A 10,695-nucleotide genomic window follows, 5' to 3' on the forward strand; every position below is an offset into this window, starting at 1 on the left:
GATACTACACACACGTGAATTTGAAAATGTTTTTTTCTCTCGATTTTGGTTTTTTGCGGGAAGGACCAAAAAACCCAGTTTTTAGAAATCTTGCAATTTTTGGTATTTTGTTCAAAAAATTTAAACAGATTTTGAATTCAGTTCTTATAAGTTTATGTACGATGGAGCATCAACGTATTCTTCCGGTTTGCATCAACAATGTTTTTGGGTTTTTGAATTCAAAAGTGGAATGGGGGTTTGCATTAACATATTTGTTCAGTTTTTGAATTCGGAATTTGTTTGAAATTTTTGAAAGAAAAAATGCCGAAAACTTCAAGTTTTTCCGGAAAATGGGTTTTTCGGTCCCTCCCGAAGAAAACCGAGATTGAGTGTTCAAATCCCCAAGCAGTGTGTAGTGGCTTCAAATCAATTGTTCTGCTAGACTGTATAAATAGACTCTGTCGCTCATGGTAACAAAAATCACCATTGGGGGCTGGTTGAGGAAGAGCAACTGTGTAGAACTGAAGATGGGTCAGTTGCAGACAATCAAGGATCCAAGACACACTCAGAAGTACCTGGCCAAATTTGAACTTCTATTATTATCTGTCAAAATCCAAGTAATTCGTATGTTGGACTCTTAGTATGCATTAGCCATTCTACTGAAGCTATCCTATGCAAAATCTGAACCTCTATTTAAGCTATCCTTCTTTTCTAATTTCTTGCTTTGTTTACATTTCCTCGCAGTTCAGTTGATAAATTTGTGGCATTGGCAGAAGCACTCCACTAGATTCCGATGATTCAAGTCTAACAAACAACCATGATATAGTACCAGCAGCAGTTGAGGTTTCACATTCTGAGCACGCACCTGTTCATGGAACAAGCCGCGGCTGCTTCACAGCAGAGCTAGCTATGGGAGAAGCAACGTAATTAACCACCTTGTTCTCTGAAATGTAGATAAACAGTGGACTACTGGATTTAACATAGGATCCTGCTGCTGATAGATATGTTTGGGGCATGACCTGAATCTCTATTCGTCTTTTTCCGTTGATATTGGTTTATTTTCTCTGAATTGTGCATGGTTACTGCAAGAGGTGGAAGACATCCATCACTTGCTGATTCGACATGTGAAAACATATTTTCACAAGTGCCAAGAGAATTTTTGAGCAACCTTAAAATGACAGTGAACAGGAAAAAAAATCAAGGAGCCTGAGAATGTAAGACTACGGTTGCACATAATTCAAATGAAAAGCTAATATGATCTGAGAAGCATAGATGCAACCTTTTTCACATTCAAACAATTAGACTGCAGTTTCTTAAACCAAAAAATCTTCTAACTAATAATAACAGTCCAAACATGGTTATGTGCATCACCATTCAGCGCACACTTTTCTGAACAGAGCAACGGAGTGTTTTAAGAAGCCATAGAAGCAACATAATGTGCGCAAATTCAGATAACTCAAATGCTGTGCCCAAATTCAGGCCAACAATTTTTCATTCATATCTGAAATTTTTATTACAACATGACTCGTTACTCGGTACATTGAGGACTTGCTTAACTCGAAGGTTCACCGACACGGACTCAAGAAAGGTTGCTTGTTTGGTGAAGCAACAACAATACGGTTTTGCTTCGGGATTTTGCAGCTGAGATCCCGCATTCCCCTTTGAGCACGCAGAGTTGAAACTGGAGTCACCTTCACGCTAGGTGAAGCAGCAGAGACAGGCAGTGGTGAGTTTGACAGATGGCCGCAATATGATGCCACCTTTTTCACATTCTTGACTATTAGAGTGCTGTATCTCAAACCAACAAAATCTTCTAACCAGTAACTGTCCCAAACATGGTTATGTTGCATCACCACTCAAACGAAGTATTGTGAAATCAGAGATGAACCCATTGGATCTGTGCCTCAGTGAGCAGCAGAATGCTGTAAGAAGCCACAAAAGCATACAAGAATAAATAGATACGAAAAGATTACTCAAATGCTCTGCAAAATTCAGGCCAACAATTTTCTCATTCATATCCAAAATTGATTACAGTATGACTTGATAGTCGGTACATCAAGGACTTGCTTAGCTCGAAGCTTCACCCACACAGACACACAAGAGTTCACTAACCAATGTTACTCTTCGGAAACTGCTACTTTAACTCACTAAGTTGCCAATGCCTAAGAATCCAATTCAGCCAAGATTAATTTTACAGGAGAGTTAGCATAGTCTCCAAACGCTAGGCAGCTCACATGATTATGTGTGTATCGACAAGTTCAATTCTACTCCTTTTTCCTGCTACAAGCCGGGTAGCAAACGGGCGTTTTGGATTTTGCGGCGAGTGCGTCTTACGCTCTGTCTCGTGCCGGAATTGCAGTACATGAGTTTCCTTTTTAGGCTCATCTGCTTTACTTTGATTTATTGAAAATGCCCTTTATTTACTTAAACCCTTAACTTAGGACCAGGTGTGGATGTAGTGTAACTATGCCGTACACATCTTAACAAGATTTTTGCTGCCTAGCTAGATGGAGACTCTGCTGACACTCTAGTAAAATTACTAATGACTGAACGGGATTCAAAGAACACTAGAAATCTTGGTAAGCAAGTGCAGAACCTAGAGATGCAAAGATTAAATGAAACTTATGTGTGCATGGTTTAGGAAGCAACTAAAAGACCAGGGAAGGCGTAATACCACTGGACGCAGCCAAGGAATTGGTTGCTTCCTTGGTGCTGTGGATTTGCATCGCTTGAGCAAAGTCCCGTCGACGAGCCATCTCGAGGAGGTGAGCTTGATAACGCCATGCTTGCTGTCGTGCTTGGAGCAGCTCCTCAGGGGACTTGGTCACGTCGGAGTAATGGATCCACGGGTCGTTGAACTGCACGGTGTTCGCCATCTGCTCCACCTTTCGCCGGGCCTCCGCTCGGCTGCGCTCGATGTCGCGCCGACGGCTGGCCTCTTCTTCAGAGGCAGAGCGAGCCTTGTCGAGGCGAGCCATGGTGAGGCGAGCGTTCACGATCAGTTCGCGCATGCTGATCTGCGGCTTCGGTTGCACACTGGGCGCAGCAGCAGTGGCAGGCAGTGGTGTAGAGCCGACGATAGAGCAAGCCTTGGAAGCGACCTGACGAGAGACCTTCTTCACAGGCGCAGCAGCAGTGGCAGGCAGGCAGAGTGGAGCCTTGGAAGCCGGGCGCTTGCGGTGGTGGCAAGCGGACTCCTCGTCTTCAGCCATCTGGCGCCCACGGGCACGGATCGCGCACCGGACGTCCCCGGGGTCAGCACCAGCAGCGGCCGGCAAGGTGGTGGCAGTATCAGAGGCATCGAAGGAGCCGGGCATCGCCGGCGCATGGCTGCGTTCTCCGTGGTTGACACACCAGACACGGACGGGATCAACACGGGCCGCCTTGGCAGGAGCAGCGACATCAGATGCGGCCGTGGCGGCGTGGTGATGGGGACGCCCTCCATGGTCGACGCCGTAGCGGCGGAGTTCTTGGGCGGCTGCGGCGGCCTCCTTGGCGAGGCCGTCTTCCTCGAGGCGGCGCTGGAAGTCGGCGTCCCAGCGGGCCAGGGACTCCCGGGACTCACCGGTGGCCTTGGCAAGGCTGTGCTTGGTCCAGTACTGGAGCACCCTCTCGAGGGCGCGCGAGGACACCCGCGTCTCTAGCGGGAGGGCTTGGGCGGCGGCCGGGCGATAGTCCCACGCCGGAGCGACGAGCACCTTGCCGTCGGAGCTACGGAGCTGGAGCACCTTCGCCGCCATCGATGGCGTGTCCTGGATTGGATCTGGGGATCGGGGAGGGAGGCGAGCGAATCGAGTTGGAGCCGCTGCCCCCACCGCAAGCGCTTTTATTCATCGGAGAGCTCCTGGTTCTTGCCGGAATCGGATTACCAGCTGTCGCCAGTCGCCGGCTGAACTGGAAATGAACTCGAACTCGAATTCACAGGGGGCAGTGTACCCGAGCTCCGCGGCGCTAGCCATGGAGATCTTCAGGTGGCGCGCTCGCTGATTTCCCAGAGATCCCCGAACCGCAGCTCCCCCCGGCGCGAGGAAGACGGCTGCATCCCTCCGTCCGCTGTCGCGCCCCGCGCCGCCTCATCCCTCCGTCAGCCGGCGCGCCCACACGCGGGGCTCTGTTCCTCTGCTCCTTTCTTGGCTCCGGCCTCTCGGGCTCTGCTGCTGCCGAGGGCATTTTCTCTACATTATCAAGACTTCTATTCCTCAAATGATCAACATATCGTTTTACAAGTGCTTGGGAAATAAAGACGGGCATAGAATCACGAAAAATGCCTGCAGCTACCGAGCTCCAGTGCTCTTGGTATTTGAAATTTTTTAAAAAACACACTTCGGATGCTTAAAAAGTCTTAAAACAAATACGTGAATATGTACACATGTTCCTAAGGCCTGGTAAAAATCTGGAAAGAAATACATTGTATTTTAGGAAATACAAAAAAATTGACAGAAATAACACCCTTTTCCTCCTATATACTGTCAGAAATTTGTTTCTTTCTATAGGGCAAAACAAAACGAGATTTGTACCAGAACTTTCCACGGGTATTCAAAATGTATATATGTATCCTCAAAAAAATTCACATTTTTTGAAACTTCCAAAACATGAATTTCAAATTGTTCAAATATAGAGAGCACTGGAGCTCGGGTGCTACAACGCCTCTCTCATAGAATCATCCCAACTTCCATAAGTTCTAGTACTATAAGATTTTTTTTTAAATCACACCCCTCTAACCCAATAAGCATGAATCAAGATCTCAATAGATCTACCGAATTTCTTTCAACACATGGCATCCCATCTCTGTCGTTCTTATCCTCCTTGCAACCTTTGCTGGCGATGGCTTCAGTGCTCACACAATCACAATGCGTTTGAATGTTGACAACCATAAGGCGTCTCTCTCGGCATAAGATGGGAAATCTGGTTTTTCATGTGACGGTTTGGCGAGAAGTGCATGCGTGGTTATAGATGGTTTCTTTCGTCTCCAATCCTGATTTTGACGAGTTGTTCATTTTCAATCCGGCTCGGCACCGGTATGGAAAAAAGATGGATCATGTGCTATTGATTAAGGTTGCATCCTAAATATCTTTCTAAAATGGTTAACGGGTAAAACAACATCATATTCGAATTATAAACATTTTTCTAATCAAATTCCATATATAATTTGTTAAATTTGAAGTTAGGGTTGGAATATATGAATATTTTTTAAAGCATTTGATATGTACTATAGGTTGATTAACCCAATTATCAGGGTGTTTTTTGCAAAAGAAAATTTTGACTTAAAACTAGCATGTAGGTTGATTATCAGAAACATAAGGGGATAAGCAAAAATCTAACTTACAACTGGAATGCGGGTTGATTACCATAAACACTGAGTCACTCGCGATTGGAGGCGGTTGGATTTTCTGTAAAAGCGAAAATCTGACTTAAAATTGGAATGCAACCATTGCCATCGCCAACCTCTCCATGCCTGAGCCTATGGCCCAGTACTTCCGCCTCCAACGAGGTCATGCCATGGTCGCATCCGTGCCGAACTCGCCATGGTAGCCATCGCTGGAGAGCGCCAAAGGCCGTCATCCTGCCGCCACCATCATAATTGTTTATATATCGTTGAAATAAATGTGTGGAAAACTGCAGAGAATTCAATATATGTGTTACACCTTATAAGAAAGTTTGTTGACGAATCTACAATTGCCTTGATATTTTGGGTTGTTATCAACTGTTTCTAATACATGTCATGTTAAAATGACTACATACCACATTTTTTTCAATTTCTCGCCAATGGTTCTCCTTTTTTCCTCTTTGTCCCACTTGGTCCAACACGTGGGCTCACTTTTTATCTGTAATTGTAGAAAGAATCAACGGGTGATCAAAGACGCGCTTAAGAATATGTATATGGAGCCATGAGTAGAAGCAAGGTGTGTAGGGTCAATGAGTGTAGTGTTGGGGAACGTAGCATGCAATTTCAAAAAAATTCCTACGATCACGCAAGATCTATCTAGGAGATGCATAACGACGAGAGGGGAAGAGTGTGTCCACGTATCCTCGTAGACCGGAAGCGGAAGCGTTAGCTTAACGCAGTTGATGTAGTTGAACGTCTTCTTGATTCAACCGATCAAGCACCGAACATACGACACCTCCGAGTTCTGCACACGTTCAGCTCGATGACGTCCCTAGAACTCTTGATCCAGCAAAGTGTCGAGGGAGAGTTTTGTCAGCACGACGGCGTGGTGACGGTGATGGTGATGTGATCCGCGCAGGGCACTACAACAATATGACCGGAGGAGTAAACGATGGAGGGGGGCACCGCACACGGCTAAGAAAACAATTGATGTGTCTAGAGGTGCCCCCCGCCCCCGTATATAAAGGAGGGATAGAGGAGGAGGACGGCCTAGGGCGTGCCAAGTGGGAGGAGTCCCACTTGGATCCCTAGTCCAATTCGCCCCCCTTTCCTTTTAGCGAAAGGGGAAAGGGGGAAGGAGTAGGAGGAGGAGAAGGAAAGGTGGGCCGCGCCCCCTCCGCTTGTCCAATTCGGACTCCCCATGGGAGGGCGTGCCACCCCTTGTGGGATGCCTCCCCTCCCCTCTATGGCCCATATCTTTCCCCCGGGGGTTCCGGTAACCCCCCGTACTCTCATAAAAACCCGAAACACTTCGGAACCATTCCGGTGTCCGAATACTATCGTCCAATATATCAATATTTACCTCTCAACCATTTCGAGACTCCTCGTCATGTCCGTGATCTCATCCGGGACCGAACGATCTCGGTCACCAAAACACATAACTCATAATACAAATCATCATCGAACGTTAAGCGTGCGGACCCTACGGGTTCAAGAACTATGTAGACATGACCGAGACACATCTCCGATCAATAACCAACAGCAGAACCTGGATGCTCATATTGGTTCCTATATATTCTACAAAGATCTTTATCGGTCAAACCGCAATGACAACATACGTCATTCCCTTTGTCATCGGTATGTTACTTGCCCGAGATTCGCTCGTTGGTATCTTCATACCTAGTTCAATCTCGTTATTGGCAAGTCTCTTTTACTCGTTCCGTAATGCATCATCCCGGAACTAACTCATTAGGCACATTGCTTGCAAGGCTTATCATGATGTGCATTACCGAGAGGGCCCAAAGATACCTCTCCAATACTCAGAGTAATAAACCCTAATCTCGATCTATGCCAACCCAACAAACACCTTTGGAGACACCTGTAGAGCATCCTTATAATCAACCAGTTACATTTGTGATGTTTGATAGCACACAAGGTGTTCCTCCGGTATTTGGGAGTTGCATAATCTCATAGTCAAAGGAATATGTATTAGTCATGAAGAAAGCAATAGCAATAAAACTTAACGATCATTATGCTAAGCTAACGGGTGGGTCTTGTCCATGACATCATTCTTCTAATGATGTGATCCCGTTCATCAAATGACAACATATGTCTATGGTTAGGAAACTTAACCATCTTTGATTAACGAGCTAGTCAAGTAGAGGCATACTAGGGACACTTTGTTTTGTCTATATATTCACACATGTATCAAGTTTCTGGTTAATACAATTCTAGCATGAATAATAAAAAATTATCATGATATAAGGAAATATAAATAACTACTTTATTATTGCCTCTAGGGCATATTTCCTTCAGTCTCCTACATGCACTAGAGTCAATAATCTAGATTACATTGTAATGATTCTAACACCCATGGAATCTTGGTGCTGATCATGTTTTGCTCGTGGAAGAGGCTTAGTCATGGGTCTGCAACATTCAGATCCATATGTATTTTGCAAATCTCTATGTCTGCCTCCTTGACTTGATCGCGGATGGAGTTGAAGCGTCTCTTGATGTGTTTTGTTCTCTTATGAAATCTGGATTCCTTCGCTAAGGCAATTGCTCCAGTATTGTCACAAAAGATTTTCATTGGACCCGATGCACTCGGTATTACACCTAGATCGGATATGAACTCCTTCATCCAGACTTTGTTGCTTCCGAAGCAGCTATGTACTCCGCTTCACACGTAGATCCCGCCACGACGCTTTGCTTCGAACTACACCAACTGACAGCTCCACCATTCTATATAAAGATGTATCCGGTTTGTGACTTAGAGTCATCCGGATCAGTGTCAAAACTTGCATCAACGTAGCCATTTACGACAAGCTCTTTGTCACCTCCATAAACAAGAAACATATCCTTAGTCCTTTTCAGGTATTTCAGGATGTTCTTGACCGTTGTCCAGTGATCCACTGTCAGGACCCTGATCCTAAGTCACACCGATCTAGCATGTAACACATCATATCACTTTGCGGCCTCACGCACGGTATTCCCACGGGTGCCACCTTACCTGGCACGGGACCATTTGCGCCTTTTGGATCACGTATATGATGGTGTCGCTAGCACCCACCTGACACAGAACCCGGGCCGACATGACTAGTCGTAAACCCAAGGTGGCACTAACTTATAGGGACAGGCATACATGACCCAGCAACAAACGTGTCGGTCATCAACGTATTAACCCAAGTCGTAGCAAACTACAAGGACTTAAAAGAACAACGTGTGACATTTCCCCGAAGGGACAGACACAGGAAAGAAGAAGGACACATGCCGGCCAGCCTAAGTGTTCTAGAGCAGTAGCAAGCTACCATGGCTCAGTGGAAGCACTAGGAGACATTTCCCCATAAGAGAGGCTACCAAGAATAAACAACTAGATTGTCGGATCCCACACATACCAAGCATTTCAAAATCATACACACAATATGCTTGATATGTGCAAATACAACATGGCATCACAATAAAACTCTATGACTCAATGTATTTATTCATTAGGCTCTGAGGAGCCAGATATTACAAACATGGGTCTGATGACCCAGCATTCAAGTCATACAAGCAATAAGCATATGCGGAAGCTTAACTTGTCTGAGTACAGACAACTACAAATAAAAAGGCTAAGAAGCCTGACTATCTACAAGACCCTGCCGAGGGCACAAGATCGTAGCTGAGGTAACAAGCTAAACGTCGAAGTCCACGCGAAACTATTAGTGAGACTGAAGTCTCTCTGGAAAAACATAAATTAAGCAAACATGAGTAAAAATGTACCCAACAAGACTTACATCAGAACTAGCTACATATGCATCAGTATCAACAAAGGGGATGTGGAGTTTGACTGCAGCAAGCCAACTTGACTCAGTGGCTATCCTATACTACGACTGCTGGTAACTGTTTTGAGGTGGCGCACACGAGTCCACATATTCACCATATCAATACACCACTATGGATCCTCTCCCATCTCCCTACGAGAAAGCCATCCATAGCACTCACGCTTATCTTGCGCATTTTAGAGTATCCACTTTCACTTGTCTATGAACTATATAGGCGACCCAGAAGTCCTTTACCGCGGACGCGGCTATTCGAATAGATGATGTTAACCCTGCAAGGGTGTACTTCTTCACGCACGCTCTCGCCACTTACCACCATGTACACGTCGTGTATCTCGGCAACCTTCAAGCGGAAGTCTGGCGAGGGAGTCGGCCATGACCTGACTAACCACACAAGTCTTTAGTCCAGGTTTATCGCATATTTGGGTTCCATCCGCAAGGAGATCCGGCTGGGGTGTCGCTCACAGCCCCAAATGATGTGAGCAGGGTTCCCAAAGCCCACCAAACGGGCGACGCTTGGTACACTGTGCCACTGCACCTAGTCTGTCCCAAGCCCACCTGTACCTGGTGCCACTTGGTAGACTACTAACACTACCTACAAACACCAGAAACTAGTTGCAACTCCTGGACAGAGATCAGGTTGATTAATAAGTCGAGAGAGCTTGGAGTGCTCGGTTCCTGAGGGCGGTTTCAATGAGACAACCCACCATGTACTCCTACATGGCCTCTCACGCTATCTTTACCAAATCGAGTTCACAAACTTAGCTCTCAATAGTAAGACATGTTCACCACATTCCAATTCATCCCTGATGAATCAGACCTGACTCAACTCTAAGCGGTAGCAGGCATGACAACAAGCATGAATGAGTAGGCACATCACGGCTCAAACAATTCCTACTCATGCTAGTGGGTTTCATCTATTTACTGTGGCAATGACAAGTCATGCAGAGGAAAGGGGTTCAACTACCACATCATGTAACAGTTGAATCGTTGTTGTCCTAATGCAGTAAAAGAGAGCAGGAGCGAGAGAGTGGGATTGTATCGAATGAACAAGAGGGTTCTACTTGACTGGCACTTCTGAAGATAGCATTGTGTCTTCATCAGTGTCATCGATCACATCATCGGAACAACGTCTACCAAGAGGGAACAACACCGACAAAGGAACAGAAACAACATTCAATTCAATGCAATGCACGAGCAAATGAATGATATGACGTATTAAGGTACTGAATTGAGCTAATGCAACGACAAGTCATTTTAATTGAAGTGGAATTCAAACTACATCAAATTCCAACTCCAAACCTATTTTTCAAATTTAACCTAATCATTTTTATCCTAAACAGTGGAGTTAACTTGCTCACACATGCATGAACATGGCATAAACATATTCTTTGGATTTTTTGATCATTTTTCATATATAAATTATTTTTCATATATAAATTTTTTAAAGTTCGAATCATTTTCTGGATTTTTTGGTTATTTAGAATTAAACAAAATCTAGTAAATGATTTACTGAATCAGCATGAAATCACGCTGACGTCAGCGATCAACGGAGCGGCCTAGGTCAAA

General features: G+C 45.2%; 1 protein-coding gene across 1 annotated transcript; it reads right to left on the reverse strand.

Annotated features, from left to right (window-relative positions):
- Positions 1 to 1,431: 1,431 nt before the first annotated feature.
- LOC123187732 (uncharacterized) lies at positions 1,432 to 4,148 on the reverse strand. Its single transcript, XM_044599658.1, has 2 exons — positions 2,654 to 4,148; positions 1,432 to 1,901 (listed from the first exon to the last, which is right to left on the reverse strand). Exons 1-2 carry the CDS (start codon positions 3,717 to 3,719, stop codon positions 1,819 to 1,821), a joined length of 1,149 nt encoding a protein of 382 aa, XP_044455593.1. The 5' UTR covers positions 3,720 to 4,148; the 3' UTR covers positions 1,432 to 1,818.
- Between the last annotated feature and the right edge of the window lie 6,547 nt (positions 4,149 to 10,695).

Source organism: Triticum aestivum, chromosome 2A (genome assembly GCF_018294505.1).
Source record: "Triticum aestivum cultivar Chinese Spring chromosome 2A, IWGSC CS RefSeq v2.1, whole genome shotgun sequence".
Lineage (NCBI taxonomy): Eukaryota > Viridiplantae > Streptophyta > Magnoliopsida > Poales > Poaceae > Triticum > Triticum aestivum.